The 26,026-nt window shown below is 38.6% G+C and overlaps 1 protein-coding gene across 2 annotated transcripts in view; it reads right to left on the reverse strand.

The window, feature by feature from the left end:
• Positions 1 to 5,122: 5,122 nt before the first annotated feature.
• The window catches only part of CNKSR3 (CNKSR family member 3), a 63,038-nt gene continuing 42,134 nt past the window's right edge, over positions 5,123 to 26,026 (reverse strand). For both annotated transcript variants that reach the window (XM_031611774.2, XM_031611778.2), the window contains 9 exons: positions 23,643 to 23,684; positions 21,608 to 21,727; positions 19,635 to 19,694; positions 15,288 to 15,356; positions 14,926 to 15,072; positions 13,281 to 13,405; positions 10,510 to 10,718; positions 10,035 to 10,124; positions 5,123 to 8,608 (listed from right to left, as the gene is read on the reverse strand). In XM_031611774.2, coding sequence (XP_031467634.1) covers positions 8,310 to 8,608; positions 10,035 to 10,124; positions 10,510 to 10,718; positions 13,281 to 13,405; positions 14,926 to 15,072; positions 15,288 to 15,356; positions 19,635 to 19,694; positions 21,608 to 21,727; positions 23,643 to 23,684 — 1,161 coding nt within the window. In that variant the 3' untranslated portion in view covers positions 5,123 to 8,309. The remainder of the gene's footprint in view (positions 8,609 to 10,034; positions 10,125 to 10,509; positions 10,719 to 13,280; positions 13,406 to 14,925; positions 15,073 to 15,287; positions 15,357 to 19,634; positions 19,695 to 21,607; positions 21,728 to 23,642; positions 23,685 to 26,026) is intronic.

Raw genomic sequence — 26,026 nt, forward strand, 5'->3', positions numbered from 1 at the left:
TGTCAGACTGATCCACCCTTGCCAAAACATCTCCCACCTGATCCAGCTACCCAAGCAGCAAGCTGAGTGAGACCAGAGTGTCTCTAAATCTTCTGAAATTTGACAATGTGCCAAATATTTCTGCAGAAACAGTGAAATTCACATTTGCAGGAGTGAACTCGGGAGAGATTCCACATGTCAGTTAGAAGAGCTAGATCAGGATTTCTGAAATTCTGCTGGTTGTTTTTTTGTTCCTTGCCATTTCTTTAAGTATTTTTCATGGCAGCTTCTCACCCTACTCCCTCCTTTGGTCAACCACTGGGGAAATGAATCATGATACTGAAATTTGAGACTCTTCCATATCCTGCTAGAGGATTCCCCCCCACAATGACCATATTCATTGTGAACACAACTGCAAACTTTAATCAGAAGCAACTCAAGCACTTAACCTCTGGCCAGGTTCACTCACATGAGTATCCTCTGGTGTTTGTGCCTCACCTTGCAACACCTTGCTGCTCATCCAACCCTAGCTTTCTTGTCTTCTTTCCTTCGACAAAAGCCTTTCTGCTTAATTCCTTCGACAAAAGCCTTTCTGCTTAATATTAGTTGAATTGAGCATCCTCTGTACTAACAGCCAAACTCATAGGTTGCCAAATCTATTTTTTTTTTTAAATAGTGTCTCCCTCACATTGCCTTTGTTAATGCTATGGTATAGACTGTCTTCCAAACTGCTTTCAACTCTTCCAGTTCATGTCTCTTTACCATGTTAGCACCACTGAGATCACCACTGCTTCTTTAAGGGTTAATGCCCAGCCGTGTTTGGGCAGCATCCCAACCAAGCATTCCCCACCAGGAAATAATTAGATGGGCTTGATCCTAGATATTTGTACCTCCTGTTTCTTCCGCAACCAAAAACTTTCTAGACGTGTATTTTGGGAGCTGAGCCAAGTCCACTCAGTTCCTGAGAGGGAGGAGAAGAGTCTGCAGCTGCAGTTGGTAGATTCCTGCTCACCACTTCTTCTCTCCATGCTGACAAGGAAATCAATAGGCAGCAGGAAAGGAACAGGCTGGAAAAGGGAGGGGGCCTGTGCAGTAGGTCCCCACCCATCTTCCCAACTCAACTTACAAAACTAAAGAGCTAGGAGAAAAAGCAGACCTTATTTGCTCTCCACTGATAAAAGGCCAGTTTGTTTATAGTTTGAGGGCCAGCTACTGCTAGGGGTGGTGTATGCAGCTTCAAAGCAGAGTCTAAGCTGGCAGCTGAGTAAGCAGAGAGGAATTCTTAGATGAACCAAGAGCTTGGAAATATTGCCTTGCAGGCAGTGCTATTTTTACCAGAGAGTTCAGACAATTAAACAAACTAGATCATGTTATAAATATTAAAAGTTTTATAGCTGTTTGTGTGATAAATTCCTGTGAAGTCCTTTGGCCTTGATTTAAGGAAGAGAAGGGCAGACAGGAAAATGGAGGGGAAATAATAAATTTTGGATATCAGTTATTTTTCCCACATACTCAGTTATACCAACTCTCACAAAACAAACAAACAAAAAAAAACTGAAAAAAAGACACAAAATGTTTTTAAATTTCCACATCTTCAATGGGTCATTCAGTCAGCTTGGGGCAGACTGTCTGAGCAACAACCTCCTTATGTGTAAGCCCTTGTTCATATTTTGTAGAGAGACATTTAAGACCCTCCCAGTTGCTCTACAAGAACCTACAACACATCTGAACTACTGATCTTGCAATAAGACAACCACTGAAGATGAAGGTGCTAAAGTTTGGCTGATCATTTCAGAGGGGTGAAAATCTTTATTTTCATTATTATTTAGTATTCTTTGTAAGGTTATTATCCATAACATAGAAGAAGGGTTTTCTTTAATGTTGCTGTTTTTACCCATCTACAGACAAAGCTTTATGGATTGTTTGTGACTACATACTTTTATTAACTTTCACTGAAAACAAGTGACTGAAGACTTCTTTAGAAATATTTGCACTGGAAGCAGCTAGTGGTAGAAGGAAGAGGAAAGTAAGTAGCACTAAGAAGCATGTAGCTACTTGGAAACACTTAAAGCTATGGCATTTTCTATGGCTTTTAGTAATTATTTTCCAAACCAAAAAACCTCTAAGCAAAGGTAGCAAGGCTCTGCCAGAGGAGATTCAAAGACTTGGGGATGAGTAGCAAATACAGCCCGCTGTTTCCTTGGGATCTCCTCTGTGGGTTGGACCCAGCAGCTCCCACACTGACCCATTCATCTTGAGAGACAGTTCACTTGCTGCAGGAAAAATAATAAGGAACTAAGTCATCTTGCTTACAGTGGCACTGTACAATGGAGATGGTTACCTTTGATTCCTTGGCAGCGGCCTAGTTGCCAAACTGCCACAGCGCCTGGGGAGCTTCCATCCTCACCAGAGGCCGAGGAACAAGCAGGAACTGCAGTCACAAATCAAACCAGGGATTTTCCCTGAAAATCAGCTCTGTACCTCACTTGTTCTGAGGTTAATTCTTCCATCTCCATACCCAGTTTAACAAAACATCTAAGCACTAAAAGATATCTTCGCCCTCTCCCAAAAACGTGCAAAAGATTAATTCCACTTCAGGGGGAAAGCCAATGGTTTACATTACCCTAAGTAACAACTGAGGTGGCCACACAAGGCTTAAAAATAAATGTTTACATCCATTCCACGTCTTGCTAAAACAAACACATCTCTCCCACCAGCAAGAACTGGAGGACACCCAAGGGTCTGGATTTTCCCTCTCAGAGAGTTTTTAATTCTCATTTTTCTTCCTATTGGCAAAATACATGCAACAGCCAACCTTTGCTTGTTTCATATTTCACATATATAATAAAAAAAAAAAAATCACAACTTCTTAAAATTACACTGACCCAACAACACGATTTTCAAATCTGACCTACTACTTCTGGACAAAGTCCAGTGAAATCCAATCTAGCTAATCTTTTGGACCACTGTGTGAGGCCCAGCAGGAGATGATACAATGCTGCTGGCAGTTACCAACTACCGCAAAAGGCAAGAAAACTGCTGGCTACACACACAAGAGAGCCGGGTTCATACTGTGCAGGTATAGGATGGACAAGGCTTACTATTTTAAACTAATGCTGCAGCAACATGGGCAGCAGAATTGGGAAACTATGCAGACAGTGGCTTGACTGCTTACGTCATGCATCTAACAGCTCAAGTGCCACGTGTGGAGATATATATATCTACACTGAGTAACTGCCCTTGTCTCATACTCCAGCATCACACACATGTAGCAGTAGAAACAAATGGGCACAGAAGAAAGTTGTGTGGGCTGTCTTCTCCATAGAGCTGCTGCTATGCTGCTGACAGGGTGTTTGACAAGGACACCCAACCACACATTCAATTTAGCCCTGCTCCTCTCCTCCTTCTCTGAACTGAGCTTTTTGGACTGCTCTTTCTGTATTTTAGTTTAAGGCTTTAAGAGCTCCTGACCTTTAAAAAAACTTTACGGCTTGCAATACAACAAAAGCATCAGTATGTGACGGCCCAAATCTTAAAAGCAAGTGCAAAGGAAAATTTAAACTGAAGAGAAGAAGCCACATGACCTTCTCAGTTCTACAGACCAACAAAATCAGTTTGCTTCAAAGGACCCATGAGGCATAAGCCTTTCTAATTCATGCTACAAGATGTAGCATCAAGATCTTAGTTACAGCCTGATGAAAAGATTTAAGTTGGCCTTTTTAGGATGTGGCTACATGTACAGACCAGTTTGTGAAGATCACCTATGATAAAACAGGAAATAAGATTTGTACACAAGTAGTTTTCATACAGAGAAAATTCTTCACCCTCTCCAACTCTGAAGGAAGTCAACTTCACCATCTGTTTCCTGGCTTGGAAAAGTTCGATTTTTTTTTTCTTCTTTCAGCTCAGTGAACACTCAGCTTATTGTTTTTGAAACCACCTGCTTTTGAGAAGGAAAACAGAATCCATTCACTGATCAATATAAACTCAATACTCTTTTCACCTCTACTGGTCATCCAGAATCCATACACAGGTTAATTTCACTATCAATAGTAGTAGAGGAAACACATGGCTTTAAGAATTGCCCTGAGCTCTCTCCACAAGCCATTAGAATTTTTATATCTTATTTCCTTCTGCACATTACTATCTAGAATAATATTTTCTCGTAATGTTTGTATATGGGAACACCCAGGATATTGGCTTGCAAATACTCTGCGGGCTAAAACTGGAGCCCGCTCAATATTTTTAAAGTGTACATTCCTGAAACAGCATATCACTATACACATAGCAGAAGTATCACATATTTTCATTTCTGTGGTGTTTATATATATAAATATACTTTCATAAATATATATTTTTTTTTTAATTTTTTTTTTCTCCCCAATGAATCATGTCATTCTGCCACCATATCAGAGCACTCAGAGCAGAATACTGTGTGTGGTACTGTACTAAATATGTATCTGGCTACATATGTTGCACTCATTCGGAAAATGAATCTAGGCATAGCTTTTATTATCACACATACACATACTTATCTTCATTACCAAGAGACGAGCGAAGTTTCTGCATAGCAACAGTTTTTAACTTGTTACATACCTTTTTTTCCTGAGATTAAGCCAGCAATTACTCCTAGCTGTAGCTTTTTCCCTTTTCCAGAACTACAGAGCACCCTCCTATTCACCGCACAGAGAACAGACTTAAGTGATCACAAACTTACAAGTTTAATTTCTTTTGCCAAGAGTCTACTGGAGTTAAGACTTCCCAGATGTTTCACCTCACTTTTCAATTAATATGCCTCAAAGCAGTGACTAGGAAAAAATATTACAGAAGTACAGAATAGATTTCACCATTCCTAGATGAGATTAAAATGCGGAAGGAGTTACCTGAAAAAGTTGAGTTATTAACACTTCTCTATATACCAGATCTTCTAACAGGAGTCATTACCGCAAAGAAAAACAATCCCATTCAGGCATATTACAACATTCATTGCTACAAGTCTTGATTGCATTTTAAACCATTCCCCCAAACTAAAAACAGCATTTCTCCAAAATGATAATGATAGAACTAAATGATCTGTGCCATGTTGCTATTTGCTAAACATCAGTTTCTTAATATTTTGCATTATGCACAAAGATAGAGAAGATCAGGTGTTTTAATCTTTATTCTTTACTATGGAAAACAGGTCACACAGGAAAACAAACCATTTCAAGTATAGCACTTATCATAGAAAAGCAAAGCTTGCTCTTATATATGTTCTCTACTGTTCCCTGCATTTCACGTTGGCCTTCCTACACCGATACTCATCTTTTCCCTTGTAGATACTGGTAAGAATAGAGTCTGCTCCCATAAGTCTTTCAGCTGCACTTATTCCTTCCCCCTTCCTTCCCCCCCCCAATCCAACTTCATGCTTTCAAATCCAGGGAAACGGCCACATTTTAAGTCTCTCTGTTGGACTGTCTCTTCCAGTAAATGAAGTAGTTGTATTAAAACTTTATAAGAGACGGGTGAAAGAGAGAGTCAGGAGGTATGAAGGGCACACACACATCCAATATCTACGATTCATACCATAACTCAAAATAGCTTATTATTACTGAGAATATATATTTAAGCTTTTACATTGGGTTATCCAAGAGGAAAAATACCTCTCTTCCAAAGCCAAAAAAATGCCATCTTCCCAGAGAAAGACTCCTACATATCATACACTACATAAAAGGGTTTGAGGCATACAGTGAACACTAAGCAATACTTGCATACAAAAATATCAAGATGACATGGTAACTTAGTAGAGCACAGAGTAAATTCACAGTAGCAAGGACGTAGCTTTTGCAATAAAAGCTGGTTTATGGGGTTCCGCTACATTTATTTTGTGTACATATACTCCAATTGACAAAGGCCCATCAATAGTGATGCATAAAACTCAAGAGGGGAGGAAAACAAACATACAAAAAAGCCCACCAACATTACTTACTTTTTTAATTGGAAAACATACATGACTTAAGTGAAAACTACTTCACGGTTCTCAATGATCTTAGCTAACTTGCAGTGGAAACAATAATAAAACTTCAGTAATTTCCAGAAAAGTATCCATTTCCCACCTTCACAAGAGCCAGACAACTTTTGCTAGCCAGTCAGCTCTTGGTGACTGACAGCCCTTGATGACTGACAAAAGGTAACATTCAGTACTTCAACTCAGCATGATCAGAACACTGGAGCATGAAGAACAGAATATATAGTTAAGTTTTTCTTTTTTTGTTTGTTGACATTTTTAAGCTTGTATTTAGGCAACAAAATATTTTGAAAAGTGTCATTGCCTACATGCTTATGAATTCCTCCATTTCTCATAGATGAACTGATTTAAAGCTATTTGTTAGATTAGATCAAACTGCAAGATAACCTAACTGAATGAAGAAATCAAACTTGAATTTTTCAGTGTTTTGAAAACATGCTGAGGAGGATCCTACGATACCAAGTACTTCTATGGTTTCTTCCATCAACATGCATGAACGTACACACCAAGCTGCATCCTTCCCCAGTCAGGCATGTTATTTTAACTGGATTAGTATTGCTTATTCCAAACAGTTCAATCAATTTCGGGTTGGACAACACATTGCATAAAACATGGAAGTTTGAGCCCTCTTCTCAAAGGCAAGACCAAAACTAGTCTAGGTTTCAACTGCACTGCAACTGTGTTTGCCTTTGTCCCTACTACAAATGTCATGCCAGAGTTGGAGAAGAGTTGCATGAGACTACCATAGTACTATAATCTTCTAGGATCAAAGAGGTCCAAACCAGCCCTCACTTAAATCACCAGTGAGAAACAATCAAATGTAATTAATTCAGAACTGAATTTAACACCATGTCTCTGCAGGGTTGTAGCACAATTTCAAGAACATGTTGCAGGAGAAAGGTTACATCTTCATAACCAGAATTGTGGTATGTTTTTAATACTCATGTTATCAAGTACAATTCCTGCCCCAGTCCAAAGTGCAAACTAGTGTTTAAGATCCCTCTTTCCCCACTAATTATTAATTACAAATTTGACTTCTTTTCTTTAGTAAAACCAAAGGAGGAAAAGCTGTTGGCAATATAACATCTATGAAAACAGTCTTAAAATTAGTGGAGAATACTAAAGACTTTCCTTTTTCTTTCATTTGGCTAACTCATGCACAGTACCGCAGACAGGAAGGTACAAACTTTGTTTGAGTAAAAAATATATACAACTATATTTAACATTTAAATTAAACACAACTGTTTGCATACAAACAATCTTATGTACATTCAATTTTAAACAATACCTCTTTAATATCCTCTTCTTTTGTAAAACAAGTTTTATTTTTCCCACAAAATACCCAATGCTACTTTAAAATTCTGGAGGGGAAAAAAATTGAGCTATAATTAAAATAGCAAGATACCTTACAATTGTAATGTATCATAACGCATACCTTTCATAAAAACTCACACATCTTTCAAAAACTGATCCACTGTAAAATTCTCCTAAGTCCAACAGGACTGTCTTTAAAAGATTACTTTGGTTAACAGCAAATCATTCTCAAGCAATTAAGGAAAAAAAATATATTCTTTTACCACCTCTACAGATTCATTTCCATGGCATATTGTAACAATCCACACATCTTAATGGAAGACCACTTCAGCTGTTCGGTGCACCTTATTTGTACTCTGTTTTCAATAACAAAGAAGATAAATCAGGTTGGACATATTTACAATTAAACTAGTCCAACTTGCAAACATCTCTAGATAAGATCCCTCTTCCTAAGACTTTGCTCAGATCTTGGATATCAGAGAAAGAATAGCAATGCTACTTCTTCATCCTCAAAGGCTTGATCTCGTGCAATAAGATCTTGCAACATATTGCTAAGTTGTACCAAACCTCTCTTTTCCTCCTTGCCTATCCTGGTCAGGAAAGTAACACAACTTTCACCAAGCCCTACATATTATGATGTCCAGCCAGCCACATCAGCCTCTGAGCATTCAGACAAATGAAGTGCCACTGGAATTCACTGTAATACAAAGGTTTCCTCTGAATAGTAATGCAGATTTCAGGTCATGCGTGGTCTTTATATCACCAAAATTTTACTCATTTCCCAGGGAACAAACTCCCAACTTTTGGCCATCAACAAGAACTTCATCTTTCTTTCCTCCTTGCACTACACAACCCTCTGATGCATCAAAAATAACAAACAAAAAGGCAAGAATATAGGATTCTCCAGGAAAAGAACACTGCATTAGTTGCTATGCATCAGTTAAGCTGAAAAGCTAAGAAGTCTGACTGATGAACCAAGGCACTTGGGTAACCATCCTGTGATCAACAGTCAATGAGTCAACAATTTAAGCCTTGTTATCCAACTGACCAGTAGCGAGGGCTCTGCAGAGGAAGATTTTGTGGATGGTGCAACAGGGGACTTCTTAGCACCTTCCTCTTGAAAAGGAATTGTTGCACTGTTGTGGAGGTCTGTATTCATAAAACACCTGCTGCCTCGAATGTAATCCATTCCCCTCACTAACTGCTTCTCGGACACAGGCCTTGAAAAGGGGTGTTGTGTGGAGGGACTTTCTTCAATGATTGGGGGTATCCTTTCATTACTGAAGTACCTGCAGAGGACATCTTCACCTATGGGAATGGAAGGAAGAAAAGCAATTACTGCTGGTTTCAAAACAACTATTATTCCATTCATATTTTTTATTTTTATAATGATCCTTAGAGACACTAACAGATTCTGATTACCTTTAAAAACACACCTGGACACAAACAGCTGTCAAGAAATGACACTTAGGCACTTTTTTTTTTTTTGAAAGCATTTAGCACACTGACTACATTGACTAACGTTGTTAAATCCCAGATTCTCTCATTCACACACACCGTAAGAGCCAATGTAGACTACCTTCACGTGAACTATAAGCCAGACCTAGAAAATCTCTGTGATATGTCATTCAAGGTGCTATAGGCCAGGGTTGAATCCATATTTATATACATGCAATCTTAAAAGCTACAAACATTACTTTGAACAACAGAAATTAATCTTGCAGATAAGAGTGTAAGCACTTCCTTGGTTTTTATGACTGATTTGTGATACTTGCTTGTTATTTGTTTTTTTTTTTCGTTTTTTTTTTTGAACTCTTCCCTAGATTCCTGAACATCACTGCTGCTAGAGACTGCTGCTAGGTTCATTCTGTGTGTTAGCAACAAGCAAGTAAAAAAAAGAAGGTAAAGAAAAAAACACCACAGAATAAAAGCCCTGGGATGCAGTGATCATCCTGAGAGGCTAGCTACTTAGTGTGTTTCTGATATCCTTCCATGTTCATGCTTCTTGTTATCAACTTCTACTTCTGTAAAAATACAATTTTGCTTCTATTTTTCCTGGAATTACACATTCGTTTTCATAATTGATTTCAAGAATAAACTGAAGTCATCACACTTACTTCACACTACAACAGAATTTGTAGTATTTCAGATATAAGGGAGTGAGTAAGAGGGAAGAGAAGGGCCCTGTAGGAAAGGAAAAAAAAAGCCAACTAATCTGACATCAGCTTTTGTGTCTCATCCCCTCTGGCATCTTCAGAATGTTGTTTTCTAACAGCAGCAAAAAGTAACTCCTAAAAGGTCCTACACTTTACTTCTGAGGAAAAAAAATTGCTTCTACAACAGCTTCCACAGTAAGCTAACCAAAGACTGATCAAAAAAGCAGTTTTTTTTAGTAGATCAATAAGATCCTCCCTTGCAAAAGAAAGGGAAAAGTGTGTAAGAGAAAAAAATAGTAAACCTGTGATGTAAGGAGACAAGTACATATCTACAGTAGTCATTCTCAGACTACTTTTCACATTCACATAAATTTTAAGATCAAAAAACAAAGTTTGAGCCCCAGCACTGAACAAGCTCACAAATTTCACAACTACCATCTGGCATTTCTGTTTAAAACAGTCATCTTGGATCAGTTCAACAGTATGCAAATGCTAATCCTTCAGTCCTAATTTAGGCAGTTCATCCCAACAAGATCCTAGAGAGGGATCTAGAAAGAGGATGAGACCTAAAATCTTGCCTTTTCTTCCTGGTGCTCGTGGCCTTGAGAAGGGTTCCGCAGCTGCTATCCAACTGCCATCAGCAGGCATTGATAAGGGACGAGGTTTTCCTGAAGGCAACAGAGTGAAGGTTGTGAGGAGTTGCATTAAGTTTGGAGAACCGATGTTTAAATTTATGCTTTTCACAGTTAAGCAAAGGGAGAAAGATACAGCAAAATATGCAGAAAAAATTGCAGAAATAAATATTTCAAGATACTTCAACCAATGGAATACAAGAAAGCACTCTGCTGAGATTAAACAGCTAGCTATACTCTTGTTCATTTACAGTGACAGTGGACATAATGACCATAAGTTATAACTACTACACATGTGGAAACAGACAGGAAGGGCATCAGTGCCCAGTTGAATGACATGCATTAAAGAAAGTGAAATTATTCTAGATGTAGAATTGAAGTGTTTATCAGAATATCAACACTGAAAGAGTAATGAACTCACCATATGACTGTGTTTTTTCTCTCATCTTAGCTGGCAGTATATTTGCTTCCATATGATATCCAGGCAGCTGATCAGAATCAGCAATAGTAAACCTTCTCCTTCGACTTTCTTGATCCAGAAAAGAATTGGGAGACTCGGCACCCTTGGATCCAAGTAATGGATGACTGGGTTTGCTGCTTCCTCCGTATAGAAAACTCCCCTTTTCATCTCTGAAAGGACAGTTTGCTTCAATTAGCAGCTTAAAAGGAATTTTACTCTGCAAGCATGAGTAGGTTTGAAAGATATTTTCTAGCCCACAGTCATGCCCCCGATAATGGGCATTATGCTGCAAACATGCTGAAGAAAAAAAAAATAGGTCAAGTTATGAAAAACTTCATTAAACATATTCAACAAGAAGAAGAGAAAGTTATCCTCTTCATGGTAATTCACCTTTAACAAGCCAGTAATTTAACAGAGAAGTTTAAAGGTTCCTTTAGGTACTAGCCCTAGAAAGCCTTTTGAGAATGAGACCTTTAGGCCCTAAGGGTATCAAAGCTCCCAGTTTACTGCCTGGTCAGCAAACAGCTCTGGCAGAGGACTGCATTCACAGGTTTATCCTAGTGCTAGTGACAAGATGCAGTGTCTCCTTTGGAGGGACTATGCTTTCCTATAATGTTAAGAGGCTAATAACTGATGCTGGACATTCACCTAATTCTTCATACAGAAGAGGGACCCCCTTGAGAATTTCAGTAATAAATTCATAGCATATATAAATGATTTTGAGCAATTTCTGCAGGAATCCCCTTCCTAGATCTAGATCCCCTTCCACAAATCTTTCATTAGAAGCACCCATTTTCAGAACCAGTTCTAGTTAATTTTTTAGAAGAAAAGGTACCCCTCTAACTTAGGATTTTCCTCTTTTTTTTTTTTTTTATCTCCTTGCCTACATACGCTATAGTCTTGCTTGAAGCAACTACCCAAGTCAGGCAAAAAATATTCATCTGGTTCTTTAAGTATGTGCACAGGCCAGTACTGACATTTTTTCCAATGCTAGATCTCAGTGAATAGGAGGAAGCTATTTATGGAGATTCGCAGACCAGAAATTACATGCAAGTGTTACACCACCACCACGCATAAGCAGACAGCTCTCCTACAACACCACCATGTGGAGAATACACCCTGGGGAGGACAAATAGTCACTAGTCTCTTCTCAGTGCCAGCAGTAAGTACTGGACCAGAAAAGGTCCACACCAGGAAAGAAGAAGAGGATGATGGGGGCAAAGGGTAAAAGTGACCACACAAATGTATTGCAATTTTAAAAGAGCAGCAGAACAGGTAGAGGTGAAGTTAAATAACCAAACACAGTGAGAGAACTGTCCTTTTCCCTCTTCCTCACTGCCACAACTTCCCACATTTTACTTAAAGGTTGAAATCAAGTAGCAGTCCCCATGAGCCACTACCTTTTCCTGCATCATCCAGGACAAGTTTCCCAGCTCATACTGCTACATCCTTCCCTGCCAACAGGATTCAGATCCAAAGGTGTTTTAGCTAGATGTAATTGTACAACTCCTTAGGACAAATATAAGGAAACAAACCAACCACATGCACCTAATTCACGAACACATTTAAAATGTAATGATGCAATGCTATGATTCTGTGATTAAAGAGACCAAAACAATCTAAATTGAGTTGTTAACTTTGTATACTTGTTTTTCCACTGAGACTTTTTTTTTTTTAATTAAGAATTGAGCAAGTATAAACATGAAAAATAGGGAAAAAGTAAGTCAAGGTCAGGTCAACTTCAGACCCTTGGTTTGCAGGCAACATTCCCCTGCCCTGTACTGCCCTGAAGACTACAGTAGTACAAACTCTGTCTTCAGATCAGGCCCTACATGACAGGAGACAAGCACTCCTCCCATTGAAGTCCTGTAGCAAAAAGGTCAGCCAAGTTTCTGTGCAGAATCTACGTGTACACAGAGCGTCAGGGCAGGTCAGGAAGCACTCCCCGCCTGGAAACCCTTCTGTCCACTGCTTTCTCAGGTCAGATGGCAGGGTTCTGGCATTAGTCAATGAGGACTTAAGAACAAACAACAGTTAGCCATACCATAACCTTCCCCCTTTGTACACACAAACCTACACTTTTATAGTTTACACCATAGGGGAAAAAATGAGGTGGAGTGAACTGACTCTCCCTTCCCTTCAGTGGGAACATTCCTGTGTTATATAATTTGCAAGTTTAACAGTTTAGAACAAGTTCTTTTCAATCCTAACTATCTTAATAGTTACTAAACTTGCTAAACACAGCAGTGGAAAAAATGACAGAAAAATGACTTCCTGGTATGCATAGTCAGATTTAAACAAAAGTAAAAACATAACTCCATAACAAAACAAGGGACAACATCCATTTATGTTCTGGGAATTACTGATCTACAGAAGACAAAACAGTCTTCCAACAATAAAGAACTACTATTTTGATCCTGGTAGTTTATGCATTTAAGCACAAGCTTAAGTAATCTTAGATATTCAAGCAACTAAATGAAAGTATGCAATCTGCATTTTCAAACTAATTTTTACATAGCTCTAACTGCAAACTAGTCCATCCCAGGCTGGACGTGGCTCTGGGCAGCCTGGTCTAGTGGTTGGTGACCCTGCCCATGGTAGGGGGGCTGAAACTAGATCATTGTGGTCCATTTCAACCCAGCCCATTCTATGGTATGATTCGGTGAAACCAACTCAGAAACAAATATAATAAAGAAGGTTTTGTTCAGTACGTTCAATGTTTATTTACATACCGAGGAGAATATGGAACAGCTGGTGGAGGTGGTATGTACAGATCCAAAATGGCTGGCTTCTCCTTTTTCACTGAGGTGTCCATGGTGCTTTCTGGAGACTGGGTTGAAGTTGGTAGAGGACTGGTCTGAAACGTTAGATAGCTATCAGACATCTGTGCATTTATCATCCACAAAATATAAAATTAAACAATCAATAGTACCATTTCATGCTTGTATAATTAATATGTTGTGTTTTGGTTTTTTTGTTTCTTGTTTTGTTTTTTTTTTTTTAAAGCACATTTTAGCATTTTTTTTTTGCTCCTCATTTTGGTTTGTACTGCAGTCCTTCTACATAAATCCTACCACAAGTAGAATGCATTGCTTAGAGAGTATTTTGCTCCCTTCAGTTCTATTTCTCATGTAAACTCCATAGACAGAAAATGCAACAGAGAAACCCTGTTCTTTTATTTTCGGATCCATTAAAATAGTGTAATTTGTTAAATATATGCATGGTCTGCAGAACTTACAAAGTCAGTACATACTACATTTATTCCATACATGCTTCATGAACACTAGCAGGAATACAGTAAAATTTACCAACAATTTCATCAGGTGATAAAGGGAAGCAAAGCAAAAATACATTTGTTACTGTTCATCTAAGCAAGTTTAGCATTTGATCTTTGTGACTCAATTCTACGTCCCCAGAATCGTGTCAGGACCTTGTCTATCTTTGGGAGAGCAAAGGTGCACTCTTTCCCATTCCTACACCTTTTTTTCCCTCTTTTTTTTTTTTTTTTTTCCCTGACTCTGGTTATATGACAGACATCATGCCACAAAAACAAAATACATACATTAGAGAAAAAAAAGTGGAGGGGACTAGAAGAAGAGTCAAGCATACATCCTGCACCCAGCCTTAAAGAATATGCATGCACTGAGACTTAAGATACACACTGATGTATCACAGGTTTGTAAGTTATCCTTACAGCTGTGGGAAGACATGTCAGAACAGAAGTAGGAATGGGAATTCTCTCTGGTTTTCTTTATTTCAGGTGATCAGTTTAGATTCAATTAGGATATTTTCTTCCAAAAGCATTGTCCTAAGCTTTCTGAACCATTTTGGGGAATAGCTAGATTAAGAAATGGTATTAAAGAGTTATGAACACAGCTTTTGCTGTCTGCTTATTACTGAACCAGCAGATTGCCCAACAACTAAATGATATTTAAAGAAGTAGTTTAAATAACTTCTTAAAAGAAAATCTTCAGTCATTCCCCACTCTTCACCAGGCTAAAAAGAGGATGAGTATACTGGATAGTAAAAGTTATTTCAACAACAGAAAAACTACTATGCTAAATAGAAGAAGCCTTTAATATTCTGTACTGATGAATTCCATACATATTAGAATTTTCACCTCAGAGAAGTACTTCCAATGGCATGCTGATTAAAAAGGTCAACACAACTAGTTCCCTTTGGAGATCAAGAAGGACATTAACTGGCTAAGAACATTTTCCCTTTTATTTAGGGAATCAGAAGATGACAACCATTTCACATGAACTACCTTAACCTACACTCAAACACAGTATTTCTCTTTTTCAAATTTGAAAAAATAATAATAATAAAAAAAATAATTCACAGCCAGACATCACAGGTCTGTCAGAAGCCTATTACCTGCACTAAGGGTGGCTTCCAGCGCAGATTCTTCAGTGGAGCAGGGGTGAAGTGGAAAGAGCCAGTTGGACGTTTCTTGAGAAGCAGCCTAACTCCAGCAGGATTCTCTCGCAACTTTGCCACCAGATTTTTTAGTTGCCAGCCAACCTTTTAAAGAATAATGACATCTTTAACTTGATATTACTTTTCAAAAAGTGAATAAACAAACAATCCCCCTGTTAAATCAAACTCTGATTTTCAGTGAACCTAAAAAAAGATACAAAAAAGCCAAAACAAAAAAAAGTTACAAACCCTTTTTTTTATAGGACAGTTTTAGGAGAACAAGTATAAGAAAAAGCATGCAAGGGCTTTCTGTTACTTACCACAGTTTGCTGGTTAACCTGGATCACCTCATCACCAGCATGAATCTTCTGAGATCTATCAGCAGGGGACTACAAAGAAGAAAACAGGATTATGTGCTTCAGCAGGCTCTCCTCTCTCATAACAATTCCCACAAGACTAAGTTAAAGGTCGTATATGTGATGCAGAACATCACTGAAAATTTCCACAGATCACATTACATCCATCGATGACTTAAGAATTCTAAATTAATTCATCTTAGGATTTTTTTATTTTTATTTTTTAATACTGAGGGTACTAAAGGGTGAGGGAGAAAGCATAGACTACGTGTGCCACACATCAAACTGTACTTCATTCATAGAACTGTCTTCACCATCCTTTTATCTCCAGTTTGTACTGCAGTTCTAGACAGCATTAGCTGAGCTGCAGGAGACAGTCAAAAGACTGTGTACTATCAGAGTGGCAGAAATGGAGATAGACAGCTGGAGTCAACATGCAACTTATACTGAATCCATAGCCTGGGGCCAAAAGCCCCAGATTCCCCCATCAGCACAGTCAGAAGGCAAGCCAACAGTGATGACAAACAGGTAATTGCCACGAGAAAGAGTAACAGAGAAAAAAGCCAGCCTCAGAGCTTGAACCACGAAGCAGTTCTGCAGATTGAGGAGAAAAATGAACCTGTAACAGTTAAAGTCTGAGTAAAGTAGCCAGACCAGTTTTCCATTGCATAACAACCACTGCAACTAAGAAAATGCAATAGGTGATAGTGGTGGGTGATTCTCTCCTGCGGGGCATGGAGGCACCCATTTGTGGTCCTGATCTGCTACCTAGAGGGGCCTGCTGCTTGTCAAGGGCCCGCATCAAGGATGTGACAGAGGTTGCTAGACCTTGTATGTCCCACTTACTACTACCCACTGCTCCTGTTTCACATAAGCACCAGGGACACAGCTGTGAATATAAAGAAGGACTACAAAGAGTTTGCAGATGCTGTGAAGAATTTGGGAACAGAAGTAGCTTTCTCATCAATCCTCACAGTTAAAGGGATGGAGAAGGAAAGGGCTGACAGAATTAAGAAAATAAGTGCTTAAGGGAGCGGTGTCATGAACAGGGCTTCAGCTACTTATGTCTTAGAACTAGCTTTGAGAAACCTGGTCTTCTGGGGCCAGATGAGGTTTATCTTTCAGAGAAGGGGAGAAGCATCTTTGGCAACAAGCTCTCCAATTTAGTCAGGAGGGCTTTTAACTAAAGTTGCTGGGGGGAGGGAGGGAATGAGAGGATCCTCAATCCATCCCACTTTGAGGCTGCTGATGCTAATGGATGTTCTGAGCCTGGAGTTGGATCACAGGCCAGGAAGACAGCATCTGTAGAATAAGGGAACAATTGGTTAATCAGCCTCACTGGGAGCCAAACTCAAACACCTGTGCACTAACGCATGGAGAACAAGCAAGAAGATTTACAGACATGGATGTACCTACAGGGCTTTGACATCATTGACATCACTTAGACATGTGGGATGGCTCCCATGAGTAGAAAGTAGCAATAGACAGGTATAAATTCTTTAAGAAAGACAAGCAAAGGAGACGAAGAAGGAGTGTTGTGGTCTACATCAATGACTAGTTGAAGTATATGGAGCTCCACCTGGGGATGGATGAGGACCTGACAGAGAGCATACAGATTAGGGCTAAAGGGAAAGCATGGGGAGGAGACATCATAGGAGAGCCTGCTACAGACCACCTGACCAGAAAGGTCAAGTGGATGAGGCAGAAAGGAACAGCTTCACGGTCACAAAATATGGTCCTTATGAGGGACTTCAAACACTCCAATATCTGTTAGAAGGACAACACAGCAGGGCATCAGCAATCAAAGAGGTTCCCCAAATGCGTTGATGATGGGCTTTGAGCAACCTGGTCTAGTGGATGATATCTCAGTTTATAGCAGGGGGATTGGAGCTAAATGATCTTAAAAGTCCCTTCCAACTCAAACCATTCTATGATTGTGAGAGAATTACAAGAGATTAATCCTGTGTTAGAACAGAAGTAATCTTAAGTGCAGTTTTCAAGTTTATATTATTTCAAAACATAACAATACATTAATATTTTGAATATACAAGCCAGAGGACTAGGAATCCTCCAATCCACAAAAGACGATTGTTCCACTTCTCTTTGCTTTTTCCTAATTTAAGAGCTATCAACTTCAATGTTAAATTATTTGCCTGCATCATTAAAACCAACAGATAAAATATATGCCTATATACATCCAAGTGTGTTTAAACAGATATTTGAAAAACACCATAAACTATCTTTTTCTTGGAACAAAAAGCAAGTCACAGATACTGATTAGCAAGGAACAGATAAATGTGTCAATATTTACTCAAATTTATCTAGGGCTGGTGCCATGCACCACCTATTGTTGCAGTTACTAAAACCAATCTGTTTCCATTACGTATCAATTATGAATAGCCTTGGCAACATACAAGTGCACAGGTATGCCAGCCTGGCACTCTGCAGGGCTTCTGCAGTCTACTCCCATTTCCCCTACTTAAGGCATAACAAGCTGGTGGCACGCCAGCTCTCCCCCAGGATGCAAGAGTAAAGCAGCTGGGTAAGGACTCTCTCCTTGTTACCACAACTTCAGAGCGGAAGTGATTTTTTTTTTTAATTAAAAGGAACTGTAGCAATGAACTGTGTGATGGTAGAAGATGACATGATGGAATTTACAGGAACCTACAGTTATCAAGAGTAACACTATTTTTTTCACTGTCTTCCTGCTTCCTCTGAAAGGAAATGCCTCTGTGGAAGGCCATGTATAAGATGATTCAACCAAGACCATGAAAAATTCTGATCCAAAGTTGAGCTGTGGAAAAAAAAACTCATGTCAAGCTGTCCTTTGAATGATTGACACCCTGGCTGTGGGAGAGTGGGAGACGCAGACAAGCACCAGACAGCAGTCAGTACCACCATCACACTGAGACTGGAGGACAAAAACAAAGTTTAGAACAAGGCCAACACGAGGCAAGAAGTCACAGATAGGGTGGCATGACTCAGAAATCATCTTGGCTGACTTATAGCAAACGCATGGACTTTCCCAGTGATCTTAACGTAGAGTACTGTTATTTTTGGCATGCAATGCCACAGCATTTCAACCAGTAAGTTTTGGGAGATAGCTGCTAAAATATCATCCTGAACCTAACATGAAAACTCAGCTAAGACCCAGCCTTACCTAAATGATACCATGCCACTAGAAAGGCACCAGTTGGGTGCAGTTCTCTCAATTGCTTCTCAAGTTTTTTGTAACAAAGGAAAGAGCTTCCCCAAAGGAATAATGACTGTTCATAAAGTAAAAGTTTAGGCCAACACTCAAAGCTACAGAAAGAATACGGCTCCAGTCACAGCCTCTAGAAAATTATCTATGCATGCATAAGGAGCCTGGCATCGATCATCACATTCTTTCACACTTATTAAATGTTAAAATTGCTGTCAAAGTAGACTTTGTATTCAGAGTATTCTAAGTATTTCAGATCCTTTACACAGTTAGGCCAGGCCAATAGTATTAGAAGCTGGCAGCTATAAAAGCCTTCAGTTTTCACTCTGAACAGCAAGGCATATTTCCACCCGCTCCTCCCAGCCCCCTGGACTTGGCAAGGTACAGCTAGAACAACTGGTTCTTTCCTTTTTGAAAAAAAAAAAAAAAAAGTCAAGCCAAGCTCCTCAGCTTTCCTTCAGTATCTGTTCTTTAGAGAGGCAGCAATGAGAACACTGCAGCATCAGTGCAAGCTGCAGTTGCTCATGAAAGGTTCACTGCAATGACTTCCTAAAAACTACAGTTTCAGCTACACAGAGCTCAGTGCGAGAATAAAACAAGCAGCCATCTGCAGCAAAAACAACCACTGTTGTCTATCATGCTTGATCATTTCCTTCCAGCAGTTCACTCTTGAAATATTTCATTTCTTACTCTGCACAGTAATTTAGAATTGGACCATTCATTAATTTCATTATTCATTACTGAATTTAAGACAGAATCACCTAAGTGTTCTCACTAAGACAGATTTCTTTTGCCAGCAGAGAACAAATACATACCTCCATGTTTTTGTTAGGAGACCAAAAGTTCTCAGAACAGTAGCTTATTTAAGTAACTGTATTGATGCCAACCATTTGAAGTACCTCACCTACTTGCAGGAACTGGTTTAATTAGGCTAACAGTGAAACACACAGATAACAATATTTACAAGTTCTTGATAAACAAATGATGCACCACACAGCATGTAAAGCAGTAATATCATGAAAGTTACAGGAAAAGCAGGAAAAAGCGGTAAAAAAAAAAATCAAAGCTACATTCCGATAGCCTGAGGAATCTACATTTACTTCACTTACATTTTCTGTAGTGCCAGTAATTACATGTAATCCATCATAAGTTGATTTGATGTACATACCCTAAATGAAAGCAGAAAATGAAAAACAAATTTAAAGATAAAACAACCTTGTGTAACATATCTCATTAAATAACTGTTGGCAACAGACTCAAATTCACACATTATTCCATGAAAACTGTGCAATCCAAGAACACTAATATCACATAATTCTCAATTTTGTCACAGATTACTTCTGTTGTAATTACTTGCAATATTGGTATTTACTTAGAAAAACTAACATAAGGAGATGCAATTTACAAATAGTGTTTGGTTGGTAACACCAAACTCTACCAGTTTTGCTGTCTTTTCAGTCTTCAGTCTTGAACTAAATTACTTCCTTACTGTCCTGTCTCCATGAGAGAATTGCAAGCTCTACTAGATGGCCGCTAGTTCTCCAAACAAAGAACATTTACGCTACAAATATTATGTGTGCTCTTCTACAACTTCTCTCAGCAAGTGAAAATACAAGCTTTCTTGTAACCACAATGCTGATAAAATAAAAGCAATAAAATAGGCACTTGAATGGGCTGCCCAGGGAGGTGGTGGAGTTCTCTTCCCTGGAGGTGTTCAAGGTACGTTTGGATGTTGTGTTGAGGGATATGGTTTAGCGAGAACCATTGGTGATAGGTGGATGGTTGGACTGGATGGTCTTTTCCAACCTTAGTGATTCTGTATGTGATTCTGTGTGTGAAAAGCCCTGGCACTAGGATTCGTGGTTATTTTTATTAAAGTGTAAAGGGAAGAATAAGCACAGATGAAATTGGTGTTGACCATATGAAATAGAAGTCATCAACAGGCTAGTAACTAATAACTACACAGATTTCCCCACAGAAAGTGACCACTATATTGGTTTCACCACTTACAAACAAAACTACATCTCCTCAATATTCCTACCAGCAGCTGTTGCTCGAAATACTCACATTTAGCTACATAACTGCAGTGTTGTTCAGGAGTCGTGTGCAGCTTATCTACCTGCAGTTACTACACTTGTTTAGAAGTGTAAGAAAACACACTAGAATTTTTTTTTCCATCCTCTCTAGTTGATTCCCTTTTCTGTTTACCTGTTGGCAGCCAGTTCTGTGCACCCTCCTCCTCATTTCTTGCTTAGTTTAAGCTTCATTGTAGCTTATCCAATAAAAAACAGCTCCTCAAAGTTTCACAAATTCATGACTGATTCAGTCAAATCCAGTGGTCTACATTAAACTACATATCATTGTTAGAGTGTAAGGCTTCCTTTAACAACGTTCATCTCTTCTGTCTTCAGAAAGAGCATGAGAATACAAATGCACTTAGGCATTTAAATTTCCTCAAAACATTCTAATCCAAGTATTTCCCAGTCAGAAAATCTAATAAAATTTCAAATGCAGTTTCCCATAATCAGCACTCAGCTAAGTGGAATTCCCCAGATGAACTACACTCAGTAATATCACACAGTCACTGAACTGTGAAAAGGATTTCCCTTATTCTCCTTAACAGCAAATGTCAAAAATTCTCATATTTTTTAGCAAGACTAAAAAATACACAAAGAATATGTATTTCAGAAACACAAACACCATTTTTCATCGCCTTTTCCCTACCTAAACCCTTCCCATCCCCCTTTTGCCTCCACCTGCCAACAAACAAAACATCTGGTTAATATGTTTCCAGAAATAAAATGATCAATTTTCTGAGCATCTGTAAATTACCCAAAATTCTCATTGAGACATTAATGCAGCACTTTACCATCCAAAATTTGGAAATTATTAACTTGTACATACATCCCCACCTGCCACTCCAACACACAGCTTGACAATCTCCAAAGTTCCTTCCCCTGCTTCTGTTTCCTATAGGAATCTAGCAGTTTTGAAGTACATTGCTCTACACAAGTATGTGGTGCCTCACAAGAGTAAATGAAACATTACATGAAACATTAGGGATGCAGAGGTTGGTTCTTACCAGGCCTTCCCCAGGTCTAATGTTGGTTAAGTGAACCTCCTCCAGACACGCACACTGGCTCATCAATGGATCTGTAGTTGATCGGATGGCTTTATCACAAATTCCATTTAAAGTCTTGGACTGTAATGAGAACATACAGCAAACAGTTATTACAATTCTTTCCTGGCTGCCACTTCTTTCAGTTTTCAAAAATACAAAGTAAATTAGTTCTAAACATTGGTCCAATAACAAAGCATAGTCAAGAATCACTGAAACAAAAGATTCATTTGTACATATCTAATCTGCAGCATGTTTATGTCGATATGGTAACCTAGTATAAATGATTTACTTTCATTAGTGTCACTTCATCACAATTAACAGTTGCCAGTACACCCTCTATTTAAAAAGAAAATAAACATGTAAAACACAGCAAAAAAAAAGTTTGATGTTCATTTTTATCAAAGAGTAGTCCATTAAAATCATGAAACATTTTGAAACATTATTTCTGTGGAAACAATTGACAATTTTTTATATCATTCTTTATTTCTTTTATGAGAAAAAATTTGTCAATGCATCATTAAAATTTTTTTTTTTTAAATGAGGAGCTGGCCATTAACTTATCTACGGAAAGCTTTAGAGTACAAGGTAGGACATCTAGCATTTCAGTGTTTCAGCATTACTTCTCTCCACTGTGCCTCTGAGCTGACCTCTTCTGGAATGCTTATGCAGACAAGGTTCATATTTCCTTTTGACCAAAACACAACTGTTCCGAAGCCAACTTATAGCTAAAGGCATATTCTGACCTTCTGCCTGTGTCAGTAAAGTCAAAGGTAGAACAGCTTTGTCTTTCATAACTGTTAAGTAACAGAATGGCTAATTAATCATGAGAGCTATCATAGAAAATCTGAACACTCCCTACACCAGCAAATTTCTCTAATGCACCACAGTGTGTTTTAGGTCTTCATGTTAGCTAAAGCAATGCTGCAACTCAAAGTATGCTACAAAAGCATAACATAGAGGGAAGATTTAGGGCACAGCATGGTACTTATTTATACACCATTCAGGAACACCAACAAAGTGAACCACCTTGCAAAAACAAAGATTTGAATTTTTCAGTCAAAGCAGGCATAAGTAATTAAGGGAGAAGGAGGCAGTTCTGCACATCTTTTGAATTATAATGGTCCCTAGAAACAATAGCTCCAATGTTCCTTCTTTTGTTTTACAACAGATTTATAGAGCAGCAATAAAATAAATCAAAACAATGCTTAAGTGTGAATACGAGGAACTGCTAGAACAAGGGAATTTCAAGTAACAATACCCACTCCATAATGGGCGTGCATAAACGGAAAAAGAGACAAGCAAAAAACTCCCTTTTACGTGGTCTCATTATTTACAGAAAAAGTTATTTTTAGTTATTTTGCTACTAAATTCCTAAGCATCTATGAGCTAGCGGAAGGTCTTATCAAAGAGAACAGCCTGGTTCATGTCAAAAGCAGGAAGCGATGATTAACCGTTAGAAAATATAAAAAGCATTCCATTGCGCTCCTCATTTGGTCATAAGGCTGCTTCAATTCATTCTGAAAACTGATCTTTCAAGCTCAAGTACAGACAGATACAAAAACTCACTTCTTTGTCAGGGCAGTTTTGCTTTTTCTTTTTTTTTTACATGGAGAAGCTTAATAAGGCATAGCATCTAGTTATTAAGGCATAAAATACCTCGTGATGCCTATTACAAGCATAATTGGTTTATTTAGTCTATAATGATTCTACAGTATTACCCTTTCTTTTAAAATATGAGGTCTAAATTCTCTTGAAGAATGTTTGTGCAATGAACTTCAAGGAAGACTTGACTTTGCACCATTACACATGCTGTAAGTCTAGTCAAAAATCTCATTGATTTTCTTTACAGTAAAGAGCATTACTAAAATGGCCAATAACATTTTATTTGCATGATGTGCTGGGATTTGGAAGGTTGTTGTCAGTACAATTGAAGTAGAAGCCACCAGAACAGATGTGAAAGCAAGCAGCTGAGTTTTCAGTAGAAATTAGTACTTACTACAGTCTGAACTTTATCTTCCATGTCAGCCACAGTGCAGTCCTAAAAAGAAAACAAAAACAATACTCTATGTTAACCAGTAAGTGCATGAACACAATCTCTAAAGATTCTTCAAAACTGACACCTTAACCTTGAATTTAAGTAGAGTCATTCATGCTGCAGGGATTAATCAGTTTAGTTTCACCCAGTAGAGCTCAAATGTACTGTTAAACAACTATTTTCTGGCCCTGTAGAAAGCAATAATAAACCCTTAAAACCAAGAACGTGGGATTCAATTACAGCAACAGACTTTACCAGAAAAACAGAACCCTGCATAATAAAGCTGGACTTCCAGAAGACACACAAACCTGCACTGCACAATGCTGATTCAGCCATTTACCCGCTCTAGACAACAAACAGTTATAAAGTAGTTTGTTAAAAAAGGCAAGAAAAACTGTTTTTAAAAATACGCTACTGATAACATTCATCAGGACTGCACACAAAGCATTATTTACAAAGCCTAGGGACAAAAGTCTTTGAACTAAAACTAGTGCATGTAAAAGACTACATAAGTCTTCCTTGTTTTCACAGAATGGAATCATAGAATGGCCTGCATTGAAAAGGACCACAATGATCATCTAGTTTCAACCCCCCTGCTATGTGCAGGGTCACCAACCACTGGACCAGGCTGCCCAGAGCCACATCCAGCCTGGCCCTGAATGCCTGCAGGAATGGGGCATCCACAGCTTCCTTGGGCAAAAGGTTTTCTACAAGAACGGCTGAACTAGAGAACAGTATTACATTCTCAGATTAAAGAGTTAAAACAACAAGTAAATAATGAAACAAGATATAAAACTTAAATTTCAAGATTGCCATTGACATCTCAACCTGCATATCTATCACACAACACCCAAAAGATGCACTGAGGAGCTGTGACCTGAAGCCGTTCCCTATTTATGATCATTTTACGATCATTTTCAACCCTTCTGTTCCATCCCAGTTCTGTTTCGCGCTTTTTAAGACAGAACTTCAAAAAAGCATATAAGCCTCCAGATATGGACACAATAGGGATGTATATAATAGTTCAGTTGTTCTCTTTTGTTTTCAAAAGTAACTCTTAACACTGTTCTGATGATCACCAAGGACATATTCTTCATACACTTAAAAATGTACATCAGGTTGAGTGTTTGTTTTTTTTGTTTTGTTTTTAAATCTCATTCTCTTTTCTCCACGTGCCAGTGAGTTCATTTTGTTCATACTAATGCATTTGCAATATTCCAATACGAAGTAAGAGATCTTCTTTCTCCATTTATGTTTTTTCTCCCCACCATACACAGCAATTCCAGTCTATTACAGCTCCTGCTAAATTGGCAGAGAAGTGCTCTGCTTATTAAAGGGTAGAGTTATATTTGCTAACTTCCATTCCACTGCCATCAAAGGCTGATTTAATTGACAGATTAGATACCACTTTTAACAGTTTTATTAATACAGTCCAGCAATCTCATATCTCAGTTCCTGTAGCACTCTTGGGTGTACACCATCTGCTGCTAGAAGTACTTACTATCCTACTATACAATCTGCAAATCTGTATCTGCAAATCACTAACTTGCTGCAACTGCACACACAGTGCCCAATCAAGAAGGGCGTTCAGCAGTAGGTGAGACTGGTGTGCCTTTGAAGTTACAATACTCAGATATTATTCTTTTACAACTAACCACCTGATAGAAATGGGGTGTCATCATAGCCCGATATCTCACAGGACCTTTCTATCCTTTAGCATCAGTACTTAAAAGCAGCTCATAATCAGAAGGGGGATGGACTTCTTACACTGCTTAATAACAGTAAGAGCAGGAGGAATGGTTTTAAACTAAAAGATCGGAGATTTATATTAGATATTAGGGGGAAATTTTTCACTCAAGAGGGTGGTGAGGTGCTGTCACAGGCTGCCCATAGAAATCGTGTGCGCTCCATCCCTAGAGGCATTTTAGATCAGGTTGGATGGGGCCCTACGCAGCCTGATCTAGTGAATGGCAACTGCACGTGGTAGGGGGTTGGAACTGGATGGGCTTTGACACTTCCAATCCAAGACATTTTATGATTCCATGATCATCTCCCCAGAAACAGAGAGGGAATCACCTGTTTCACATGATGTGACTCTACAGAGTCCACACAATATACAGCCATGGACTAAACAGATATGAGCATATTCTGCAGGAGCTGAAGAGTGCATGTAACGTTTAACTACTAGAGTTAAACTCTGCTGACAGTATGCCACTGCTTCAGAAGACAGGCAATATTATTCAGAGAACAAAACGATGCAATTTGCCAAGACTCCCACAGTTTTTAAGTGTCCTTTTAGCTATTACCAATATAAGTGCTCATGACACTGATAAATAGAAAGTTTT

The sequence above is a fragment of the Phasianus colchicus genome, chromosome 2 (genome assembly GCF_987193195.1).
Source record: "Phasianus colchicus chromosome 2, bPhaCol1.hap1.1, whole genome shotgun sequence".
In the NCBI taxonomy this organism is placed as follows: Eukaryota; Metazoa; Chordata; class Aves; order Galliformes; family Phasianidae; genus Phasianus; species Phasianus colchicus.